The 23,110-nt window shown below is 61.9% G+C and overlaps 8 protein-coding genes and 1 non-coding gene across 13 annotated transcripts; 5 read left to right on the top strand and 4 right to left on the bottom strand.

The window, feature by feature from the left end:
• Window positions 1-124: 124 nt before the first annotated feature.
• asaE_8 lies at window positions 125-4,711 on the top strand (the record flags this gene model as incomplete). Of its 2 annotated transcripts, XM_062771435.1 has the most annotated exons (7): window positions 1,895-1,985; window positions 2,671-2,967; window positions 3,007-3,079; window positions 3,383-3,519; window positions 3,570-3,770; window positions 3,810-3,990; window positions 4,039-4,711. In XM_062771435.1, 7 exons carry the CDS (start codon window positions 1,895-1,897, stop codon window positions 4,709-4,711), a joined length of 1,653 nt encoding a protein of 550 aa, XP_062627420.1. The 2 variants fall into 2 exon arrangements, with proteins under 2 accessions (XP_062627419.1, XP_062627420.1); XM_062771436.1 differs by lacking the exons at window positions 2,671-2,967; window positions 3,007-3,079; window positions 3,383-3,519; ... (1 more) ...; window positions 3,810-3,990; window positions 4,039-4,711 and adding exons at window positions 125-481; window positions 524-934; window positions 981-1,161 and having other exon boundaries at window positions 1,207-2,036.
• A 1,118-nt stretch (window positions 4,712-5,829) lies between these two features.
• Window positions 5,830-7,572, top strand: CAP1 (F-actin-capping protein subunit alpha). The gene is made up of 7 exons (XM_062771437.1): window positions 5,830-5,944; window positions 5,983-5,996; window positions 6,041-6,168; window positions 6,206-6,304; window positions 6,344-7,168; window positions 7,207-7,373; window positions 7,417-7,572. The coding sequence occupies exons 1-7, from the start codon at window positions 5,868-5,870 to the stop codon at window positions 7,511-7,513; spliced, it is 1,407 nt and encodes a 468-aa protein (XP_062627421.1). The 5' UTR covers window positions 5,830-5,867; the 3' UTR covers window positions 7,514-7,572.
• A 335-nt stretch (window positions 7,573-7,907) lies between these two features.
• On the bottom strand, window positions 7,908-7,990 carry LOC62_03G004920. Its single transcript is given in 2 exon segments — window positions 7,908-7,943; window positions 7,954-7,990. It is a non-coding gene; the product is annotated as a tRNA-Thr (tRNA).
• An 876-nt stretch (window positions 7,991-8,866) lies between these two features.
• LOC62_03G004921 (uncharacterized protein) lies at window positions 8,867-13,037 on the top strand (the record flags this gene model as incomplete). The annotated part of the gene is made up of 5 exons (XM_062771438.1): window positions 8,867-9,431; window positions 9,473-9,540; window positions 9,588-9,710; window positions 9,754-10,000; window positions 10,096-13,037. The coding sequence occupies exons 1-5, from the start codon at window positions 9,011-9,013 to the stop codon at window positions 13,035-13,037; spliced, it is 3,801 nt and encodes a 1,266-aa protein (XP_062627422.1). The 5' UTR covers window positions 8,867-9,010.
• Window positions 13,038-13,304: 267 nt separating this feature from the next.
• Window positions 13,305-14,054, bottom strand: LOC62_03G004922 (uncharacterized protein; the record flags this gene model as incomplete). Its single annotated transcript, XM_062771439.1, has 1 exon — window positions 13,305-14,054. One exon carries the CDS (start codon window positions 14,052-14,054, stop codon window positions 13,305-13,307), a length of 750 nt encoding a protein of 249 aa, XP_062627423.1.
• Window positions 14,055-14,278: 224 nt separating this feature from the next.
• On the top strand, window positions 14,279-16,095 carry tom40 (Mitochondrial import receptor subunit tom40). The gene is made up of 3 exons (XM_062771440.1): window positions 14,279-14,548; window positions 14,751-14,998; window positions 15,100-16,095. Exons 1-3 carry the CDS (start codon window positions 14,332-14,334, stop codon window positions 15,805-15,807), a joined length of 1,173 nt encoding a protein of 390 aa, XP_062627424.1. The 5' UTR covers window positions 14,279-14,331; the 3' UTR covers window positions 15,808-16,095.
• Window positions 16,096-16,165: 70 nt separating this feature from the next.
• On the bottom strand, window positions 16,166-19,006 carry LOC62_03G004924 (uncharacterized protein; the record flags this gene model as incomplete). 4 transcript variants are annotated; one of them, XM_062771441.1, is made up of 6 exons in its annotated part: window positions 18,868-19,006; window positions 18,345-18,792; window positions 18,096-18,210; window positions 17,950-18,056; window positions 17,495-17,919; window positions 16,166-17,062 (listed from the first exon to the last, which is right to left on the bottom strand). In XM_062771441.1, exons 1-6 carry the CDS (start codon window positions 18,925-18,927, stop codon window positions 16,166-16,168), a joined length of 2,052 nt encoding a protein of 683 aa, XP_062627425.1. In that variant the 5' UTR covers window positions 18,928-19,006. The 4 variants fall into 4 exon arrangements, with proteins under 4 accessions (XP_062627425.1, XP_062627426.1, XP_062627427.1 ...); XM_062771443.1 differs by lacking the exons at window positions 16,166-17,062; window positions 17,495-17,919 and having other exon boundaries at window positions 17,941-18,046; XM_062771442.1 differs by lacking the exons at window positions 16,166-17,062; window positions 17,495-17,919 and having other exon boundaries at window positions 17,941-18,046; window positions 18,252-18,792.
• A 595-nt stretch (window positions 19,007-19,601) lies between these two features.
• Window positions 19,602-20,709, bottom strand: rpl-37a (60S ribosomal protein L37a; the record flags this gene model as incomplete). Its single annotated transcript, XM_062771445.1, has 4 exons — window positions 19,602-19,810; window positions 19,864-19,921; window positions 19,970-20,040; window positions 20,635-20,709. The coding sequence occupies 4 exons, from the start codon at window positions 20,707-20,709 to the stop codon at window positions 19,664-19,666; spliced, it is 351 nt and encodes a 116-aa protein (XP_062627429.1). The 3' UTR covers window positions 19,602-19,663.
• A 109-nt stretch (window positions 20,710-20,818) lies between these two features.
• On the top strand, window positions 20,819-22,456 carry SPAC17A5.13 (GTP cyclohydrolase 1). Its single transcript, XM_062771446.1, has 3 exons — window positions 20,819-21,509; window positions 21,567-22,044; window positions 22,106-22,456. Exons 1-3 carry the CDS (start codon window positions 20,855-20,857, stop codon window positions 22,248-22,250), a joined length of 1,278 nt encoding a protein of 425 aa, XP_062627430.1. The 5' UTR covers window positions 20,819-20,854; the 3' UTR covers window positions 22,251-22,456.
• The last annotated feature ends 654 nt before the right edge of the window (window positions 22,457-23,110 follow it).

The raw sequence follows: 23,110 nt of genomic DNA on the forward strand, positions 1-23,110 counted from the left end.
GGGCGGAGCGGACGAGAGCGAGTATCACATGTCCACCTCCACCGCGGCCCAATCTTATCCTCGCTCGCGCCTTCCGGAATCGAGTCCGCTCCGGCCTCATGCCGATGATTCATCGTGCCAAGGGGGTAGATATACTACAAGCTGACTCCATGTCTCCCTCTCTCGCTCCATCTACTGATATTGACGGGTCGCCACCCGCCCCACCTTGACACGATGATAACATATCTTGGCTCACACGACACCACACCCGCCGACCTAGCCCTCGTGCGCACCTTCTCGCCGCGCCTCCGGTCCTCGCGCTACGAGGACATCCTCGTCGAGCTACAGCACGAGCTCGGGCTCGACAGGCAGATCACCCCCACGCCCAACCCTGCGCGGGACAAGGCGGTCCTCGACGCCGGCCCGCCACCGGATGGTGGGCGCGACGCTTGGCTCTGCGTCGTCGGCGCCTTCCTCGTCCTCTTCTGTGTCTTTGGTTTCGGTTAGTCAGATCAGACCTGGGGGAAGTCAGCTGACGCCACAGTGACCTCTATGGGCCAGCTGCAGGCATACTACCTCGAGCACCAGCTCGCAGCCTACTCCAAGCCCACGGTGGCGTGGATCAGCTCTTGCCAAAGCATGTTCACCTTCCTTGGCTCGGTGTTCTTCGGACGCCTGTTTGATGTGCACGGTGCACGCGGCCTGGTGATCGGCGGAACACTGCTGTCCTTCGGAGCGCTCGTCGGCATCTCATTCTGCAAAGAATACTACCAGTTCCTCCTCGCCCACGCAGCCTTCGGCATCTCGGGCTCGTTCATCTACTCGCCCGCCACCGGCATCGCAGCACACTGGTTCCTTCGGAGACGGAGCACCGCCGTCGGCGTGATCGTATGCGGCGCCGGACTCGGTGGCGTCGTGTACCCCATCCTCATCCGCGAGCTGTGCGCGAAGCTTGGTGAGTTGGCAGATTCCCGGCGGATGGGCTCAACTGACACCCTCAGCTTTCCGAGACGCCATGCTCACTGTCGCTGGCTTCAACCTCGTTCTCATGATCCCCGCATGTTTCTGGATGAAGACGAGGCTGCCACCACGCGACCCGCCGCCTATCTCGGCGCTCGCCAAGCCCTGGAAGGAGCCCCGTTACACCTTCCTCGTGCTCGGCGCGTGCGTGATTGCTATCAAGTGGGTTGCCAATCCGAGAACCTTGACCCACCACTAACCCTGCAGCTTCTTCACGCCATACTTCAACGCACCGGTGTACACGGCCGCCTCGCACGCCAGCCCAAACGTGACGGCCTACTCGATTGCCATCATACAGGCGGGCAGCTTCATCGGGCGTGTGTCGTCCGGCTTCCTCGCGGACCGCTTCGGCGTGTGGACGGTCTTCGGCACGGCGGGCTTTTCATCCTCCATCTCCGTCTTCGCGCTGTGGACCGCAAACGTCGCCACTGCAGGCTCGGTGATCGGGTTGCTGGTATACGGTGCCGCGTCCGGGGCGTGGATCACGCTGGTGGCGGCGTGTGTGGCGTCCATCTCGCCGACATGCGAGATTGGCATGCGCCTCGGCATGCTGTGGTCGGCGATCGCGCTGCCGATCCTCCCTGGCCCTGTGGTGAGCGGCAAGCTTATCACGGCGGCCGGCGGCAAGTTCACCCTCGCGGCGGCGTTCGTGGGTTCGACCCTGCTCCTCGGCGCCGCGCTGTGTGTTGGGCCAGCGGTGTACGGTCGTTTATTTGCGAGGGGGGAAGAGAGCCAGGAGGCCGACGCGGCGTCCGAGGAGACGGTTGTGGGTGACGAGGGGACGGCCCAGCAGGAATCAAAGAAGGCTGAGGCGTAATGGACGGGGTTGAAGCATCGCATAGTCATAGCATAGCATACCACATCTTAGAACCACATAGACTGTTGTACGACGAACATGGCACACATTGACAAGCAGAAGTGTTTCACAAGTCTCTCGGTAGCTGGAGACGGCAATCTCGGGTTGCGGCTTCCGGTCGGAGATCCGCGTGAAGCGTCGAGCAAGCCAGCTGATCCGCGGAATGTCGATGGCATGAACAACCTCGGCTTCGACTCGAGGAAGCTCCGCGCCGCAGCGCCCGGAGCCAGCCCTGGCCTCGGGCGGCGGGGTACCGCAGGGCTTCGGGAGCCCGTATCTTATCCTTCTTCTGCACGACTCGCTCAGCTGCCTCTCGTATCGTGAAGTTTTGTTGACTCGCAGCGGACGAGCATCGAGGAAGAGAATGGCAGGAGAGTGGGTGGCACCCCACTCTGCCCCACTCTTGCCACCGACCCTTATGTACTCGCACATGTCTGTCTGTCGCTCCATGTCCGACAGGCACCATCAGCCAGCGGACGTGCGCCGCAGGCGCATCACGAAAGTTATCTCCCTCCCCGCTCGCACTCCACTCCGCCGAGTCCGCGGCCGGCCGGATAGGCAGCGCGGGCGGGTGGACGAGCTCGGTTGATAGCCTGGCCCCCCTCGCTCTAGTTATCGAATTTATCATTCCGGCCCCGGAAGCCGGTGCACGTGCCTATGTCGTATCGAGGCGAGGCGAGGCAGAGGAGTACTTATGTGGCGTGCTTGCTGGTTGCCTCGGAGGCGCCCACAACCCACAATGAGCACAAAACCAGCAACGAGCACAAATCGAGGCATGCCCGCTACTGGGCCCTCGCAGCGCGTACCCGCCCCAGCCGCTCCCCGCGCGCGACGCCGCCAAAGCTTCCTCGCCGAGTCGGAACACGACCCCGCCGCCGAGCTCGCGCTCGTGCGGTCCATCTCGCCGCGCCTCCGCTCGAGCAGGGACGACGAGATCGAGCGCGAGCTCGTGGCCGAGCTTGCACACGAGGACGCAGGCGACGCTGCGCCCCGGGATACCACGTCCACAACGGCAGCACCAGCACCGCTCGGCCCGCCCCCGGACGGCGGGCTGCAGGCGTGGCTTGTCGTCGCGGGCGCCTTCCTCTCCATGTTCTGCATTTTCGGCCTCGGTGCGTGCATGTGCGTAGTGGCACGCTGACCCATCCCAGTCACCGGCATGGGCCAGCTCCAGGCATACTACCTCGCGCACCAGCTGGCCGGGACGTCGAAGAGCAAAGTCGCGTGAGTGTGTTTTCCCTGTTTCGCCCGCTCGGCATCCGGCAAAGTCGTTATCGCATCGCACGCCACTGCGCGGATGAGTCAGCACCGAGGCGTGCTCTTGTTCACCGATGCTGTTGCGGTCGCAGCGGCCGCGGCGATTGTGACGGGCACGCAGGTTTCGCAGGTTTCACCCGGCGCCGGTCGCCGGTGGGGGAGCAGGCACCATCTCCCACCTGTTTAGCGAGTGTCGCAGTCGCACATTTTCCCTCGCCTTGACCTCGGTCTGCTGCCACTCGAGTTGCCGTCGGCTAACGACCGCTCCAGATGGCTCGCGTCAGTGCAGAGCATGATGGTGTTCGGCGGCTCGGTATTCTTCGGGCGCGTGTTCGATATTCGCGGGCCCCGCGCGCTCACCATCGGCGGCGTGGTGGTCACGTCTGGCGCCCTCGTTGCCGTAGCCTGTGAGTAGTGGCGCCGATTTGGTCACCACGGCGGCACGCTTACTCTCCAGTCTGCAAGGTGTACTACCAGTTCCTACTCTCGCACATGCTTTTCGGCCTCGGGGGCACATTTATCTACTCGCCCGCAACAGGAATCGCAGGACACTGGTTCCTCGCACGCCGCTCGACGGCCGTGGGGATCATCGTCGCGGGCGGTGGCCTCGGCGGCATCATCTACCCTATTCTAGTCAAGGAGCTTAGCCAACGCCTGAGTGGGTGAACCGTGTCGAATCCTGCTGAACAGTAACCAGAATTCCGAGACGCGATGCTCATCATCGCCGCCTTCAACTTTGTCATGATGGCCCCGGCGTGCTTCTGGATGAGGAGCCGCCTGCCGCCCAAGACGCCGCCTCCGTGGCGCGACCTCGCGAAGCCGTGGCGGGACACGCAGTACACGTGCCTCGTTATCGGCGTCGGGTTCGTCGCTCTCAAGTGAGTACACTCCGCGGCTCCATGTACCACCACCACTCACACCACCAGCATCTTCACACCATACTTCAACGCGCCGGTGTACGCTGCCGGCAACCGCACCAACAGCACGGTGCACGCGTACGCCATCGTGATCGCGCAGACGGGCGCCTTTCTCGGACGCGTGACTGGCGGCCTTCTGGCAGACCGCTTTGGCGTCTGGAATGCGTGGGGTACGATGGGCGTGTCGATGAGCATCACGGCGTTCGCGCTGTGGACCGGCACGCCGATCGGGAGCGCGGGCGTCGTCATCGGCCTCCTGCTGTACGGGTACACGTCTGGCGCGTACATCACGCTCATTTCCGCCTCCATCGCGTCCATCTCGCCTGTGAGCGAGATCGGCACCCGCATGGGCATGAATTGGACCGCGATCGCCATCCCGATGCTCATCGGCCCCGTGCTGAGCGGCAAGCTCATCCAGGCGCAGCCGCACGGCACGTTCACGTACGCCGGCGTGTTTGTCGGCGTGACTGCCGTTGTCGGCATCACCGTGTCGCTGTGGCCGTTTATGTGGCGCGCGATCACGGGCGTCCGGCGCAAGGTGGCCGACGAGGAGCGGGGCACGGCGGACGAGGGGCACGGAGAGGCTGCTTCCCAGGCTACGCTCGCCGAGGAGGGTGAGAAGGCGGAGAGGGAGGGAGATGGGGGGCGGGGGGCTGTGGAAGGGAAGGAGGCCAAGGCGTAGGTTTAGAGGGAAACACGACTGCCTGCCCGCTCAGTTTCACCCGTTCATTATTAGAGTACAATTGCATGGATCGGATATATTACCCATGGCTGTCACGCGTCAGTACGAGGAGTCAGTGAGTCTTGTCAGGCTTTGCCCCGTTGTGCAAGTCACACAAGTCGCGCAAGTCGATAAATCGTTAATCGCTCACGGCCACCCACGTGGTTGGGGCCAGGCAGAGTGCAGCCTAAGCAGGGCCCGCCACTTCCCCAGTTGCCCGGCGATCGTCGACGCGCCGCGCCGCGCCACCTCCGACGACACCAACACACCTGTCCTCATCCCCTCTCCCACGTAGAACAACATCTATGCAGACTCCTCAACCCTAATGACAACAGCCGGGCTCTGGTTCCCGGAAACAAGATTAGGCAGCGGCGAACTTGGGGAAGCACTGGGCGAACGTGCTCTTCGCGTGCTTCGAGTCGACGTGCTGCTGGAGGCTGGGGTAGGCGTCAGCTGCGTCATTTAGCACACTGTTCTCAGCTCACAGAGGCTGCTTCGACGTGCCCTGGAAGGCCTGCTTGCAGACGTCGCACTGGATCGAGAGCGCGGCCTGGGCGCGTCAGTGTGGTGCCGCCGGAGCAGGCGGGGACACGACTCACAGCGTTGGAAGCAAGCTGCGACGTGGGGCCCTTGGCCGCCTTCTTGGCGTTCATCTCGCGCTTGTGAGCCGACTTGGCACCCTGCGGACGTCAGCTGCGTTCGGGAAAGTTGGCGGCGTGAGAGGCTGGGTGTGGTGTGTGTGTGTGCCGTGGTGAGGTGGCTGACGGCAGCGCTACCTACCACACCCCAGACACCCCGATACCATAAACACTCACGTTACCACCGCCCATGTTGTCTGATGTAGTGTAATTTGTGTGGGAAAAAGTTGCAAAAGAGATGTTTGTGCAGTGACACGCGTAACTTGAGTTGGCGGCGCGACGAAAACCGCTCGTGCGAAGTGTCAGGCTGGCATTAGCGTCCCATCCCACGGGCGATCCTGGCTGGACAATGTCAGCCTCACTTGAGGAGGCGGTGGACGTGCGTCATGGCCTCCATCTGCCGCGCACCACGGCCTGCCGCCATCCATCTCGACGTCGACATTGACCTCCTTTTTCCTTCCACTCCCCACCACGACAACATGTCAGACCTCACCACCGACGACAGGATCAAGCTCGCCGTCAAGTTCATTGAGCAGAGCCCGCCCGGCGAGATCAAGTGAGTTCGCAGCTCGGCGAACACGGCTAACCCCGCAGCGATATCATCAATGGTGTGCCAGCTTCAACGACTACAGGAGCCCACTAACGCCTCCAGACATCCGTGCGATTATCTCGGACGACGAGGCGTTGATGCCCCACGTCCGGCCCGCGCTGCGCGACTACAACCTCAAGCAGCTGCACGCTGTCGAGCACGCCGCGGAGGACGGTGCTGCCGCCCACGTCGTAGGTCACCGTACCGCGCTTGCCAGCTGACCATAAGTCCCTTTTGAGTCACGCGGCTATCGTTCCTGGGGAAGAGGAGGAGCGCTACATCGACCACGATGGCAAGCGGTCGTTCGTGTTTGACCACGTCAACTTGGTAGGTTGAGGCGTACGGAGCCGCGAACTAACCTGCCAGGTTCCATCCGACTTCCAGCCTTACGAGCTCCCAGAGGCCGAGGAGACGTTCCGCGCCGAGCTGTCAAAGTCGCTCGGTGCATACGCTTCCAACCACTTCCCAGGGGGCTACTGGTCCGTCTCGACCTCGCAGTTCCCGCTGCTGCCGCCCGAGCCTGAGCCGGAGCCAGTGGCCGTCGCGGCTGTGGAGGTGGCCGAGGTGGTGCCTGCGTCTGCGGAGCCTGTCGAGGAGCCTGCCGGTGGACTCGGAGAGGAGCCAGCGACTCCAGTGGCTGAAAAGCCGAAGGAGAAGCTGACGGCCGACGACGAGGTCGACGCCCCCGGTGGGCTGGCCAATCTCGACGACGAGATCGAGGAGGTCAAGGCCGAGGAGGAGATCGAGGCGCAGCTCGAGAAGGAGGAGAAGGCCGATGGCGAGAGAGAGGAGGAGAAGTTGGTGTATGCCGAGGAGGCAGCAAGCGAGAAGGCCTTCAACGAGGAGGTTGTCGAGGGCAATGTGCCCGTCGAGGAGTTCAAGGAGGAGCTCGCGACTGTTGCCGAGGACGACGCTGCCGAAGAGAAGGCGGAGGAGGAGGAGGCTGCCGAGGAAGCTGCCGAGGCTGCTGAACCTGTCGCCCCCGCCGCTGCCGCCGCTACCGAGCCAGCGAAGCCCGTTCGCAAGCAGGAACGCGTCGAGAACCCCACATACACGCTCGAGATTGTCGGCAACCGCTTCAACCCCACCAACTTTTGGACTGGCCGCTGGCGGACACGCTGGGTTGTGGACACGGAGGGCACAGTCGAGGGCACGATAAACGTCGACGTGCACTACTACGAGCAGGGCAACGTGGGTGCTAACGTGTTGACCGAGCTAACACCCTCCAGGTCCAGCTCGCTACCGAACACAAGGCGTCGTTCCCCACCCCCAAGGAAGCGGTGGCCGGCCAGTCGATCGCATCCCAGATTGTCACGACCATCTCCAAGATTGAGGCGGCGTACCAGTTTGAGTTGAACGGCGTCTACGCCAACCTGAATGACAAGACATTCCGACTGTACGTGTCTTCTAGACGCCTCGCGTGAGCTGACTATTTCAAGCCTCCGCCGCGCGCTGCCCGTCACCCGCCAGAAGGTCGACTGGGACAAGGTTTCGGGCTACACCTTGGGATCGGACCTGTCCAAGGCCAAGGCATAGTCACACGACCCCAAGGCAGTCAGACGAGGAGCAGCATAATGCAGCAGCTTGTGCAGAGATTGATCGGTTCCCTGAGATGCTTTCAAACAAGACGCGTTTGCATGCCGCGGTGGAACACTAGTGGCGCCACGCCAGGTTGTCTCACCAGGACTGACTATTCATGGGCTGTGCACGCGACCAGGGCGAGTCAAGAGGCCGCAGCTTGTTCGGGAGAGCGTGCAGGGAGAGGAGGGATGGGTCGTCTATACGCATGCTCGACACTCTCGTGAAGATGTTGGTTGGAGCACCTCTTTGCTTTCTGCTTTCAACGAAAACAACAAGCCTGATTACAAAAAGTAAACCATCTCTTGATTAGAGTCACGAAAAAGATTAACAAAAGAGATATGATGTTATCTGCCTTCTACCCGAATCGAACGGGTGACCTTTCCATAGCATGTCCATACTAGTGGAAAATTCTAGCCACTGAACTAAGAAGGCCGACGATTTTTGAGGCCGAAGGTTATTCAAGAGCCGCGGGGATGCAGGGTGACGTGATCCCCTGTTCCGACGGCGGTCAGGTCTGGGTCAGGTCAGGAAAATGTCGAGGGAAGGCACCAGGAGTGGTGCAGGCAAAAGGTCAGCAGGTGGGTCGAGGAGCCGCCGGTTTAGACTTTGGACCTGTGGTTCAGTGCAGAGCGATGCAGCAAGGCCCACACACACACAGGAACAATCAAAACAATCGGGTCGGAGGGCGGCGACAATGGCTTCGGAGAGCGAGTCGTCGGCTGTGGGGTCAGCTGGTGTCTGTGACTGCCACCCCCGCTGTGCACGGACGGGGCAGACTACAGTACGGTCAACGAGAGGTCGACTGGTCACGAGCTACCTAACCAGAGACAGACACACAATCGCGGTGTTGGGCCGTTTTTCAGTGGCGTCTGGCCTCGGTTGGCGGCGGCGGCGGCGTAAAAGAACAAGGGTCGGATCGCGGCTAGCCTGATTCCTTTGTTTTGGTACAGAAAAGTAGTCGCGGTGGGTCGGTTCGTGACGGTGGGTGTGCTGCTGTCACGCGCGCCCTGCCATGTAAATCGGGCACAATGCCTTGCTTGTGCCCTCGACGTGTTGTTGTTGTTGTTGTTGCGTGTTGCTTGTTGCAGTCGACTTCGCTTCTTCCCACCTCTTCGCTTGTTATGGCGGCGGTGTAAACAAGCTCACTCGTCATCGTCGTCGCCGTCTGTCTGTCACCGGCGTCCGACATCTTGTTCTCCCTTTCCTTCCTTCCCTTAATCCACCTGGCCAACGACCGACGCCGCCGACGCCGCCTACGCCGCCTACGCCGCCGCCTCCGCCTCCGCCTCCGCCTCCATCGCGCGGTCCAGGAAACCCAAGACAAACCCCTAGCCGTCACAACATCCAGACGCGCTTGACCTTTTTCCCGTCGTCCTTGTCTTGTTCCAAAACACACCCACCACAAACACACTCTCGGTCGCCTGTCTTGATCGCTCTCGTTGCCAGTGGGCGATGAACGACGTCAGCCCAGCGCAATCATCCCCAACTGCGTCGCCGGCTGACTCGTCTCACTCGCCCACCGACTCGGATCGCACGTCGCTTGGCGACAGCCCCACCATCATGCCCCAACCACAGCTGGGGCGGCAACATCTTCAGAGGCCAGAACCAACGCTCTCCTCGTCGCCCTCCCCCTCACCCCCGCCACTTTCTCGCTCGCGCTCCGCGTCGGCAGAGTCGCCATCAGCCAGCATCACACTCAAGCGCACGGCCGAAACGCTCGATGGCATCGCGCGCCAGCTCGCCCAGATGCAGGACGCGCGGCTCGCAGAGTCGGACCCAGACCTTGGGTTCAGATGCTGCTGTGGAGCCGCATCCGACTGCCCTACGCTCGCCGCCCGTGCCCGTCTAGACGACAAGCTCAAGCTCTGTGGAGGTAGGTCCTGGCTCGAGGACGGACTCGCGCTGACGATCCAGAAATCGGCAATGCTCTGCTCCACCGGTACGAGGCCGTGGAGAAGAAGTATCACCGCGCAGAGCAGCAGGTAACATCTTGATCTTCTTTGACGGAATGATTCTCACACTTCATTAGCTGGAGCTCAAACGCAAGGCTCTCGCAGACAGCCTTCGTCATGTCGCCAACCTGGAACGCGCCAACACGACACACTTATCAAAGTATGCCGACCTGTCGCGCGCCAACGAAGCCCTCGAAAAGGTGAGCACGGCCGGCGCGGGCACAGTGATTGACATGACCACAGCGCTTCACGCAGGCACTTCACTCGCAGAACTTGACGCAGCAGTCGCTTACCCACGTTCGCTCAGAGCTCGCAAAGATGCGCGCTGCGAAGAGCGCACAGACGGCAGCTATGATGACCGGCGCTTCATTACAAGACCGCCTCGAGGACGCCGAGCGCCGCTTCGACGACGCGAAGAGCCTCCAGCAGGCCGACGCTCGCCGACTCCGTGACGAGCTCAAGTGGCGCAAGCTCGCCGAGGGACGCATCGGTGAGTCTGTCGCGTGACGGGAAAAGTTTCGCGCGAGCACGAAATGTCTTGTCACTGTTTCAAAGAAGGACCGCACTGACACGCACGACCACCAGCCGACCTCGAGTCCAAGCTCACAGTCGCCGGACGCGAAGTCGAAGAGATCAAGGCGGCCCGCGCGCGCGACGCCCAGGACCTCTTGGCCAACGCCAAGGAGAGACTTGAAACGCTTCATTCAGAGCTTTCAGAGACCTTTGAGGCCGAGTCGCCATCCGAGATGCCCGAATACCAGCGCACTCTCGAGGACCTGGTCGCCACAAATGCTCTGCTCAAGCACGATGCTGCCGAGCTATCGCGTACCTTGTCGTCAACCATGGATGAGAACCGAGCTCTGAAAGACGAGCTTGAAGAGAGGATACCTCGCCCACCGCGCTCGCGCCCATTATCGATGGAGTTACGCCCATTACTCGCCAGGGGTGGCCACGCACGGACTGGATCAAACCCGACGGTTGGGACGACCCCTGATGCTGCTCGCTATGCCCACGCACGTGTCGCCAGCGCTGCCATGCCCCGAACTGGCACCTGGGAGCACCGAAGACAGAGTTCGCTCGCACCGTCGTTCACGTCCACCTCGACGACCGAGGGTGTGAGCGTTACGTCGCCGGTTCCCGGAGGCCTCGGCTTTGGGCCCATTGGGGAAGTGGTATCTGATGGCTCGCCTCTCGCTCGCGTCGACAGCAACGGTCGCCCTATCAGCCCCGACCTCAGACTAAGCCCTCGCACACTCCGTGGCTCGTTCAGCAACAGCATTCCCTACACATACAATGGCGTGCCAAAGAGCAAGTCTGGTCGCCCTCGGCCCTCCAGACAACACAGCGACAGGAGATCTCTCACCATGCGCGCGCTGGGCGTAGGAGAATCAATCAAGGAGGGCGCGGACCAGGAGGAGGGCAATTCATTCGAGACGACTACAACGACAAGCGGCGACGAAGGGACGTCTCCTGGAGACAGCGCCTCGGAGGCCAGCCGCAAGCGGGCGTCCGTGCTGCTGCCTTCAAATAACCTGATCATGTCGCCCCGCAGCATGAATGACGAGCCCTTAGAGCTCCCTGGCCCTATGGCCGACCTGCCATCTCGCTTCGCCGACCACCGGCGCGTAGGCCGCAGAACATTGTTGTTGCTCAGCCGATCGACTGGTGTCCAGACCGATCCTTCGCCCGAGTTTGACGCAAGGCGCGATACGGCCGTTGGTACAGAAACACCTGCCACGGCGGCGGTCGACGAGTCGGAGACAACCTCGGTTCACGAAGTCTCAGTGACGATGCCGCCTGGCAAGGACGGCTCGCTCGCCGAGCTGATCGACTACCTTACCAAGATCTTACTCCGCCTCCGAGGCGTCGACGTGCCAACGCTCAACCGTCGACTCAAGAAGCAGAATCTACCCGGAGATGTTGGTCATGTCTCGCGCTCGACGATCAGTTCCCTCCAGTCCGAGGTCACCGACATGCGCCACCGCTTCCGCAGTCTGCTGGACCTGAACAGTGTCAACCGCCGTGAAGTGACACTGCTGTTCAAGCTTCTCAAGGACGTGTTCACCGACCTCCTCGAGCTCCAAAGCGTCGTCAATGACGTAACTATCAACCCCAAGCTCGCAAAGCAGCTTCAGCGCGAGGCGTTCCGGGATGAGGACGCCGAGCCTTCCCCGCAGACTAGCAGACTGGGCTGGATGGCGGCACCGCTTACAAACCTGCTGTTTGCTGCACCGGCGCCAGCCAAGGCAGCGGAGGCTCCAGCTCCTCCTGCCTCACCTACGCGGCCGAACCGACTCACTGCGCCAGCGCCGGTTCGCGCAGCCCCCAAGCAGCAGGCGTCGACTTCTGCAACAACGACGCACGTCAGTGTTGAGTTTGGAGGAGCCGGCATCGTCCGCCGGGCTGCCCCTGCTACACCGAAGAAGACAAGGGTAGCGGTTACGAACGCCGGCGACGTGTTCTCCACATCAGGAGCTTCGACCGGGCCTGTGACAGCAGGCCCCACGACGCCAGGGGGCCAGCCGAGATCCGTCTCCCAGCCACCAGGAGGCTCACCAAAGAAACCAGGTGCAGTCGCCCATGGTGCCAGGGCGTCGGTGCCGAACGCCGCCCACCCAACTTTGAGACCTCAGCGTTCTCGTGCCAGCCGCAGCGACCTCTTGGGCATCTTTGCTGGTGCTCAGCCTGGAGCCACCAGCCCACTGCCACCAACCCGTGTCCGTCACGCCAGCAGCCAATACTTTGCAGGAGGAGGTGGACGGACCGTTCGCGCAGTGACGGACCCGAAGCCCCGTGGCGGACTGTCAACCATCGTGGACGCCGTGCTCGACCCCACCAACGACGGCAGCGAGCCTGGCGCCGATCCCAACGACTTCAGGCCGGCGCTTCTCGAGCGAACCTTGAGACCGCGAGGCTTATCCGACTCGTCCATCCGCTCGACGGCCTTATTAGACGCGGCGATGGCGGACGCTGCTGCGCAGGCACCGACCCAGCCGCTTCGATCTCGCCCTGTCCCTGCTCGTGCGGTTGCGAACGCGGCCCCCAGCGGTGAGGGATCCGCGGGGACCAGCTTAATCGGCGCGAGCATGCTTGGCGCAAGCATGTTTGGCTCCCTGTCAAGAAGGCTGTACCCATTCCGCTCGCCAACACCAACCACCCCAGATGTTGCGACACACGCGTCCAAGCGATCCGGCCTGAGCCATCCAGCAGACGACGAGGAGGTGCTGGAGGACGATGAGGACGACGACGATGACGCTGGACTAGGTTGGCGCGACCAGCCCCGCTCAGCGGCCTTACCCATCAGCCCCGGCACGGCCACAACAGCCACATTGGCAGTCACGACGACATCGACAGGCGTGTCGCCCGTGCCCGGTGCCGGAGACCTACTCGGCTACCTCTCATCCAAGAACAAGGATGTAGAGATTAGCAACCGCTACCGGCAGTCTGACGACGACGACACTGGCGCCATGATTGGACGGCAGTTTACGCCAGGCAGTCTCCCCATGTCGCACGGCGGGTTGAGGTAGACTCTATACCCATCATTCATTCCTCCTCTCCAAGGATCAATACCCGACACAATTACCACGACACCCATCATGCGGGATACCATGCATCCGTAGGCAATGCTCATGCAGAACTATATGCTATTGGGGTGGGAGGTGTGTGAAGAAGATGCTGATGCGGGGCGGAAGGGTGCACTGTTGGTGGTGGTACAAGTTGATAAAGAGGTCCTGCTGATTCGGGTGGTGTCCTGGCAATCGAGTGCGGCGCGCCAAAGCTGTCGCAGAGCAACACTACTCGTCGGCCTTGCTCTTGTTGCGCTTGGCCTTTTTGCGGTTCGCGCGCCTCAGCTGCGTCTTGCTGAGCTCGGTGGCGGGAGGTGCAGGCGGCGCGGAGCCCGACGCGGCCTTGAGGGCCGCCACGCGGTCGTCGGGGCTGGGGACGTCGTCTTCGCGGGGTCGCTTGAGCGAGGATTTGGGGCTTGGTGGGGCGGGGGCGGGGGCCGGTTTGGTCGCTGCTGCTGCTGGTGCCGCCGCCGCCGCCGCCTTCGCCGTCGTCGTCGTCACAGCTGTGGGAGTCACGGCCGTCGTTGCGGGCCCCGCGCCTCCGAGCCGCAACAAGGGGTGCTCGACCACCTCCGCCTTCCCCTTCTTCTTCGCCTTGGTCGCGAACGGATCGACGCGCTTCTTCTTCCCCACGCTCTTGGTGCGCGACTCGTCGTCATCGTCGTGGTCGACAGCAGCACCGGCACCCGGCAACAGCACCTCGTCGTCGGCCTTGTTGCGCCCCTTTAGCCGCTTGGCGATCGCGTCGGCGCCCGCGCGCGCAGTCGCGGCCTTGGCGCGCTGCACCGGGTCCTCGAGCGCCGGGTGCCCGAGCCCAAGCTTGCTGCTCCGCTCGGCCGAGGAGCGCAGCGCCGCCTCCCAGTCCTTTTGCTTGTCCTCCGCGGGGCGCTGCACGCCGAACCCGGCCGGCAGCCACGCGTCCACGTCGGCGTGGAACAGCGTCGCGCTGAGCGTCAGCGCTTCTGTCGGTGCGCTCATGGTGTGGGGTGGGTGGGTGGGTGTTGTTGTTATTGTGCATGTTGCCTAGAATCTTGAACTGGCCAGGGCCGACTGCCACTCTCGCCGTGATGTGGAAAATTCCGCTCCCACGCGGCTGCGGCGGCTTTGCAGGCGCTGACGTCGGCGGAACCAGATTTGGGCGCCATCCGCTCCCTCCGCGCCCTCCGGCCATTCTCGACGTTTTCTGAGCAAAGCAGTAGCAGCAACATTGCAACTTGCTGCAACCACACCCCCACACCCCCACCCCCTCACCACCATGTCCTCCCCGCTCGCGGCCGCCTCGGAAAAGCTCAGCGCACCCGCGCCCCACGAGCACGCGCACATCTCGTCGCCGTACACCGACTTCTTCACCAACCTCGTGCACCCGGTCGCGCAGCCGCTCGCCGCGACGTTTGAGCGCTTCCACAACTTCAAGGAGTACTATGGCCTCGTTCAGCCCGGCACCGTCGAGGGCCTCACTCGCGATGTGAACAGTGAGTAGGACGGCTGTGGTCTTCGGCAGCGACGGCGGACACGGGCAGAGCGGACCGAACACTGTGGCATTGCGCTTGCGCTCCGCTCGATGCGCTTCCATCGCCATCGCCGACGGCAATTGCCCGCTCCGTCTGTCGACCGACAGCCGCGTGCCACACCAATGCTGCGAGGCTTCACGCTGACCCGCGCCCTCGCTCGCAGACACCCTCATGTCCAACTACTTCTTCGAGGGAGCCCGCGCCGACCTGTCCAAGGTCGTCTCGCCCAACCCCGCGTTCCAGATCACGCACTCGTTCCAGCTCGGCCAGAAGAGCAACTACACTCTCGGCACAGTCTTTGCCAACGCCAACACGTTCCTCCACGGCCAGTGGGACCCCTCGACCGGCGGTGTCAACATGCGCGCTAACCAGACGTGGTCGGCGAGCGACATTACCAAGATCCAGGGCCAGGTGCGTGATTGTGGGGTGGTCGTGGTGCGATGACTTTTGTGGTCGTGCCACACGGCTCACCGTTGCGCTCGCCATGGCTCACGCTGACCGCCATCCCCCAGCTCTCATCCACCCCCGGCCAGACCATGTTCCAGATCGAGCACGACCACATCGGCCCCCACTACTCGCTCAACCTCAAGTCGATCAACCCCTCCCCCCTCGACGGCACTGGCCTCCACTTTGTCTCGCTCATCCACTCGGTTTCGCCCCGCCTCGCCCTTGGATTCGAGTCCATCATCCAGCGCACCACCCCCAACGACTTCATCCCCGCCACCTCGTACCTCCTCAAGTACACGTCGTCGCCCGACGCCGCCACCAAGGCCGAGTCGCTCCTCCCCCCCGCCCCCGGCACCGCTGCCGTCCCCACTGCCCCCTTCACCCCTTCGTGGGCTGCCACCGCCCAGCTCCAGCCCTCGGGCAACATCCAGGCGACCTACTTCCACAAGCTTAGCGACAAGGTCGACGTCGCCCTCGACCTCCAGACCATGATCCAGCCCGCATCCTTCATGGGCCCTGCTAAGCGTGACGCCCTCGCGTCCCTCGGCGCCAAGTACGAGTTCCGCATGGCCACCTTCCGCGGCCAGATCGACTCGGCCGGCAAGGTTGGGATGCTGCTCGAGCAGCGCTTCACCCCCGCCTTTGCTTTCCTTGTCGGTGGTGAGATTGACCACGCCAAGAACACGTCGCGATTCGGTGTCGGAGTCATGATCGAGTCGAGCACCATGACCCCCGAGGAGATGGTCGCCGCCGGCATGATCCCTCCTCAGTAAAAATGCGTCGACGACGCGAGACGAGAGGGGTGGAGGACGGGCCGCGAGGTTATTCGCCCACATACCAGTCCCGGCGTGGACACTCTGTGTAGGGGCGTAGATCAGCCAGCGGCCCGGTGAGGAGTAGAGAGAGAGAGAGAGTGGGGTGCGTGGATGGCACCCGACGATGGAGGACGGAGGACGGACAGAAGCGCATGCTGCAACAGCCAACAGAGAGAGGCTGGAGCGGACCCGTCGCGTACTGCACGCTTGTATCAACGCATCGATGCACTATTCAGCACTTGGACAAGACAATGGCACAGCTAATAGTATACATGATACACGTGTATTCTACGAAGGAAACGAACGGATCAAAAGACTACGATTGAGACCGATCGTCCCGAGAATGATTATTGTCACTGGTAGAATTGTAGAACCCCTGCGCTTCAGCGAGCAGCGCAAGGCGGCGCAGGCCTTCAACCTGCTCGGTAGTCGGACCGCCGCTTTTGTTGGCCGTCTCGACAATCTTGGCCACAACGGTTGCGAGTTCGGCGCGTGAGCTCACGCCCAGCGCGTCCATCGCGTCCTGGTAGAGCTGTTCCATGGGAACTGGCACGTCCTCGATAGGCTGGAACAGGTCCTCCTCTTCGTCTTCGGCAATGTTCATGTCGTCGTCGTCATCATCGTCGTCGTCGTCTTCATCATTGTCTTCATTATCCCCTGCGTTCTCGTCGTTCAAGCGCCGGCGCTTGGGCCGCACACCGGGCGTCGCATCCTCAAAGTCGCTGTCGTCCTCCTTTGGAGGCGAGGACGGCGGCACGAACTCGTCGTCATTGTCGTCGCCGCCCCAGTCCTCAATGTTGAAGAGTGCAGAGATGGACAGCGCATCAAGGTCGTCCCCAGCGGCAAAGACTCCACCAGGAAATAGATGTGTAGCCGACAGGAAGGATGATGGCTCGGGATCCGGGAATGGCGCTTGAGCGACCCCGTCGTGCAAGAAGGGCTTCTCATGTATACGATGCACATACCGCGCCCGAGCTGGGTCCGACATGTCGTTACGATCATAGCCGCCATTGCCGTTGTAGCCATCGTAGCCATTATCGTAGTCGTCGTAGCCCGACTCGTCGTCTGACATTGGCCGTTGCTCCACCTCCCGTTCGCTTCCCGAGCTACGGGTGCGGTTGAACACAAACGGAACAAAGCGAGCCTCTCCTGCTGGGGGGACGACCGGCACGTTCGACTGGAAGCCAGCACTGGAGCGAGACGCCTCTGATTGCTGCTGGTAGGCGTAGGTGTGCGGTGGGGGTTGCCTCTCTGCGGTACTAGGACTAGGCTGCCACAGCTTTCTGGGGCCGGGAGGCACGCCGTTTTGCTGATGTCCATGCTCGGCGCCGCGCTGGAGACCACGCATTCCAGATGGGTGGGCAGATCGCCTTGGAGAGCGGGGTGGAGGGTCATGAAGCATGGACGGGAGGGGGGCAGGGCTGGTAGGTCGCACAATTGCCTCCAGAGAGGTGGGGCGCGGCCGCTGCGACACTCTGCGGTCTCCAGGATATTCATGGTCGAGAATGTCTCGGCGGCCTCGACCCGAGCCAGAGGGTTCAAGGGGGAGGGATGGCCCAGGTTGATTGTGGTACTGTGGCATCAGCGCCATGTTGGGCAGATCCATGTCTCTGCTTGTAGAGGGAAGACTTGAGACGAGGCGTACTTGGGGGTTGGGACGGCTCTTTCTCTTGGCCAATGGTTGGCCATGCAATGGTATGCTGTCGACGGTCTGCGAGTCGGGTGTTGGAGCAGCAGACGACCGCGGTGTCGTCGTCCTCCTATCCGCCAGGAATGCAGGGGACGAAGCGCCGGATCCAACCAAAGTGGCGAGACGAGGTTCCGGTATATCCACCGAGCGCCTCTCGGAGGAACCACCACTTGTACTTCCCACGTGGAGCGCCTCGGGTCGATAAACAAGCAAAGGCTGGCGAGCAGGCGGAACGGTACCATTGGGTGATGCGGGGGGACGGATACCAGGTGACGGCGCCGCTTGGGCGGCCGGCCGAGAGCTTCCGGAGGCGAGAGGACGAATCTGGCGGACGCCAGGAATCGCCGAGGCAGCAGCCACCGTGTCCGCCACGAGCTGCGCTGCCTGCTGTTTCGCAAGCTTCAGCGGACCAGGGGCGGGTGGCGTCGGCGGCGCGGGAAGGGGTGTGTGTCCGAAGTGCGGCTCCTTGGGAACTTGGAGACCGCCGTCTGATAGCGCGGTCTGCAGCTTCCGCACACTGCCGTGGTCAGACACACACGCAGATATTTTTACCCACTATTGCTCGAGATGGGTGCAGCGCTTTTGCAACTGCTCAATCTCCGTGTCCTTGCGGTCGAGGTTGGCCTGCAGGTAATCGTACTCCTCTTTGCGCTTCTGCCTCGAGTTCTGCGCTGCGGTCGTTTAGGCCACGAGATGTTGGTGCGAACCTTACCTGATTGTTTGTTTCGGGCTCGTCGCCGCGCAAGCATCTCCTCGCGCGGGAGGACAGGACGTCCCCTTACGAGCTTTGTTTCGCCATCCTCACTTTCGTGTGTCGCACTAGGAGTCGAGTGCCGGTCGCCACCAGCATCCACAGCCGACCCGACCGCTGAGCGCAGGTTGTTGTTTTCTTCCGTCGGGACACTCGTGCCACTTTCGATTGGTGCTATTTGGGAATGGCGTTGTGTGCTGGAACTGCTGCTCGAGCTGCCGCGAGGAACGACTACCTGTCCGTTCGGCACCTGTACCCCCGTTGGGGGGGTGGGTGGAGCGGCCGTTGTGTTGGCGTTGGTGCGGTCTGACGTTGCCGCGGCAGTCGCCATCACCGGGGTTTCCGGGGCCGAGCCACGGGCGGCAGAAGCAGAGCTCTGCGCCGCCGTGTACGTGGCTACGAAGGACGCCAGATCGACTATGGGTGCAGTAGATATCGACTGATGAGCGGAGCGAGAGCCCGACGCCGCGTCCGAGTGCCGTTGACGAGGGGCATCTGGTGGCTAGTGGTTTGTGTCAGCTGTCAATGTATGGGTCGGAGGGTGCGAAGTCAGGTGAACGCGGTTTCCCGGACCTACCCTCCCCACTGTGGCCACTGCTCCACCGAGCACCGTCGATGAGCCCGCGGCTCTGGGCATTGTGGTGCTCGTGGTATTGTGAACGACCCTGCCTAGTGTCGCCCCACCTGGGGTATGAAAAGGAGAGAGTGAACCAAGGGAGAGTGGGAGGAATGAGATGACAATGTCGAGGAATCCGACGTGATTAACCCACATTGGCGGCTCCGCCGCGGCGCGACTTGCAGCAGCAGCAGCGGCGGCAACAACTGTGGTTGACGCGCGCCCACCTCTGACGACGACGACAAGTGGACAAGTGCGGCGTCTAATTTCAACAGTAAATCCGCAGGTTAGGTCGTAAACAATTACAGTGCAGGCCTAATCATGGAATGCAAGTATGGCACGCCTACCATTATGCACGTGGAAATGCGCGCCTATTCTAATAGGTTTTCTTCGCCCACAGTCTCTTCTGAGCTTCTGTCTTGTGCGCTCTGTAGAGGCGGAGGCGCAGGCAGTGAGTGACCACAGTGCCAAAGGTCCCAGCATTCGTGCGAGCAAAGCGTCGGAAACAGCACACAGGCCCAGTATGCAGCGCGAGGACACCACCACGACCAGCAGGCGAGCAACAGAGCCATCACGGCGCTCACCGCTTTCGCAACCGTCTCACGACCGACGCAGGCGTGAAGCTTCACCTTCTCCCAATCTCACCCACCCTCCCCTCCCCCCTCCCCCCTCCTCCCTCTCCCATCCCCAAAACGTCTGGTAATGCTATACATCCTATCCAGTCCAACTGTACATGCTGTATGACAAGCCTCAACGCTTAAGCGTCAACGACCTCACGGAGACGACGGATGGTGGAGCGGACAGTGGCGGCAGCGGGTGTGCCGAGGGTGTAGGCACCGCCGGCGTACTGCTTGGAGCAGCCCTTGCACTTCCAGATGCCAACAGCGGTACGCTTGACGGCGTTCTGGGAACAGTCAGTAAGTGTGCTTGGGCGGGGGTGGGTGCGAAGAAGCTCACCTTGCCGCACGAGGGGCAAGCGTAACGCGAGTGCTGGGTGATTTCCATCTTCTTGACGCTGGGCATGTCAGCTGGTGTCTCTACACTCAAAGCTAAGTAAACTCACGTCTTACGGAGCGAAGCACCGTAACGGGTACCGTACTTTCCAGTGACTCCGACCTTCTTAGTGCGCTTGGTCTAGGCAGGAGGTTAGCGTCCGCCTGGGGGCAACGTCCAAGGACATCAACGCGGGGTTATCGACGGCATTGGGATGGCGCGGCTGGCAATGTCGGCTGGAGGGGAGTGGTCGAAGGTTTGGGAAGGGGATGATGGTCGCTGAACAAGGCGGTGGGACTTCGAGGTCTGAGGTCGCGTCGCAGATTGTCGAATGGTCGCGAGATTGGGACTTTCGGGTTGCCTTGGTGGACACAGCGCAAGTACGCCGGCGCAGCGTCGACAGGAGGCCCTCATCGCCAGCTCAACGACCGTCCTCCCCAACACAGTCGCCATCCAAGCCGCACAACTTCGTCACAAAATTGTCGATGTCTCGTGGCCTTCGACTTTCGTCCCAGTCGTTCAACCAACACTTGCCGCCCATCGTTGTCGGGTGTGCCGCCATCGCCGCCGTGTCCCAGTACGTGCCGTCGAGAACCCGTTGTCCGCTGTCGATGTCCCTCTGTATGCTCACCATTTTGTCTAGGTTGGTTGGACTTGATGGATAGAGCAAGCTCGATGACAGCCAAGACGTCGAAAGCCACCGCGGAGTCTGCCTGCCAGCCAGTGTCTACCCACCACCCAAGCCAGGCTGCAAGTCTCCAGGGTTAAAAAGTCCCGCCGTTTTTCGAGGGTGGGCGGCGATATGTCCATCAAGTCGAAACGCCGGCCATTATGAGAAGGAATGAAGGGTGTGGCGGTTTGTTATCAAGCCTTCCACGTGGAAAAATCCACGTCATGACACGTGACGAGGTTCGGCATCCCATTGCGGCCTGCGCGCCTGCCAGACGACCGAGTCATGAATCCTAGAATTCGGCGGCGCCCTCGGTGGGGTGGTGCGATGGAGTCCTCGGTGACCTACTACCAAGGCTTACACCCACACACCACAACACACTCATCAATGTCTAGCCAGTCTTCAAACACTGGCGGCAAGCCCGTGCAGGTGCCCAACATGGCCAACCTCTCTGCACTCTCAGAGTCTTCGACTGGGTCCTGGGAGCGAGGCCGCCAGTCGGCCAACGCACGCAGTCCGCCCGCGACATCGGTCCTCGACGACGCGTATGCCAAGATGCGCGGCCTCGACATTGGCACATCGGCCGCGGCCCCGCGTGCACCTGCACCTGCACCTGCACCTGCACCTGCGGCTGCCTCGTCGTCCACCAAGGAGGCCCCGCGCGTCATCTACCCGCGAACCCCGCGCGAGGGCTACGGCTTCCGCCCGGCGAGTGGCGCGTCGACCCCAACCGGGACCGGCGCGCATGTCAGGTCCCCTGCGATCGCCGCCCAGGTTACCGACGACGCGGATGTCGAGGCCGACGAGGAGGAGGCAGCAGCGGACGCCAACTTCAACGACGAGGTGCGCAACGCGCTCAAGGAGCCCGTCGCCGCGCCCCCTGCCTCTGCCGCGTCAGCTGGTAGTGGTATCGCCGACGCCGAGGGTCTCGGCTTCCCTGGTAAGTTTGGTGGGCAAACGGGCTAGTAGGTTACATGGGCTAACACTCGACTACTAGCCAAGGGCTCGCTCATCCGCCTTAATGCCACGCCCGCAGAGAAGGCAGCCAACGTCGAGGTGCTCGCCGCCGCCATCCGCACGGTTCTCGAGTGCATTGGCGAGGACCCCGACCGTGAGGGCTTGCAGCGCACTCCTGAGCGTTACGCCAAGGCGCTCATGTGGATGACCAAGGGCTACGAGGAGCGGTTGACCGAGGTGATCAACGACGCCGTGTTTGCGGAGGACCACGAGGAGATGGTCATTGTGCGCGACATTGACGTCTTCTCCCTGTGCGAGCACCACCTCGTCCCGTTCACCGGCAAGATTTCGATCGGTTACATCCCGAACAAGCTCGTGCTTGGTCTGTCAAAACTCGCACGCATTGCCGAGACCTTTTCGCGTCGACTCCAGGTCCAGGAGCGTCTTACGAAACAGGTCGCGCTGGCCATCATGGAGGCGATTAGACCTCGCGGTGTCGCAGTCGTAATGGAGGCGACGTGAGTGGTGGCTCTCTTTTTAGGGTTGTTTGTCGTGGCTAATCCCCGTTCTTCCTCGCAGCCACATGTGCATGTCGATGCGCGGTGTCCAGAAGCCTGGCGCGACGACCGTTACGTCGACCATGCTGGGCTGCTTCAGGACCCAGCAGAAGACGCGTGAAGAGTTCCTTACTCTGATCAGGACCCCTAGCATGGCTCGTCACTAAGGCATAGTAGACGCTGTCTGTCTACCTTTCTTCTACAAACTAGAGACGCTATCGTCTCTCGGCATTTTCCAACAAAGGCATTTCTCTCTCTCTCAAAACAAACCACCAAATAAAAGTGTTCCAGTCTAGTCGTCATCGTAGAGTGTCAAGACGCACTCGCAGGGGTGTACATTCATCTGTACCAATGTAAAACATATTGCTTGGGGAGTCGTGCAGCAGCAGAGACAGGGGGGGTGTAGTGAGGTGGTAGTCAAGGTCTGCGTGGGTGAAGTGAAGGGAAGGGGGTTTGAGCCAAAGAGTTCTGGGTTGAGTGCACGAATGAGCAATGATTAAATGATTGTGCATGTGTATGCCCTCGCGGCAGCGGCCGTCACCGCCTGCCTACGCGACTTGCAACATTCCAGGCTGCCCGGTTTGTTCTTGCCGGTGGCCCCGTACCCCGTAGTGCACCCGTATTGCAGCAGTACCACGACACGCGCGGCGCGACTTTTGGGTGAGATGTGCCTGGCTGGAATTTGTTGCCATAAGCATTCTACGTCATTTGGCCCGGACCGCGTTTGTCTGGGCTGGCTGGCTGGCTGGCTTTTGTACCGGGGCCAGACAAAGTCGACCTTGCTAGTCGCCATCAGAAACAAACGCGTCGACGACTCGACTGTCGCTCGCCTGTTATACTCTTCAACACGGCGCACATGGACGCCAAGACGCGGCCCCACCCGTCGTCGACATGATACCAGCTATACAGAGGTAGGCGGCATGCCTTCAGGCAAAGCGTGTCCAGCTCACACCACCCAGGTTGGCAGTCACTCTGGTGCCCGGCCTCGCCCTCTTCCTCGTCTGCCGACCCCTGCTGAGCCGACGCG

Source organism: Vanrija pseudolonga, chromosome 3 (assembly GCF_020906515.1).
Source record: "Vanrija pseudolonga chromosome 3, complete sequence".
Taxonomy (NCBI): Eukaryota; Fungi; Basidiomycota; class Tremellomycetes; order Trichosporonales; family Trichosporonaceae; genus Vanrija; species Vanrija pseudolonga.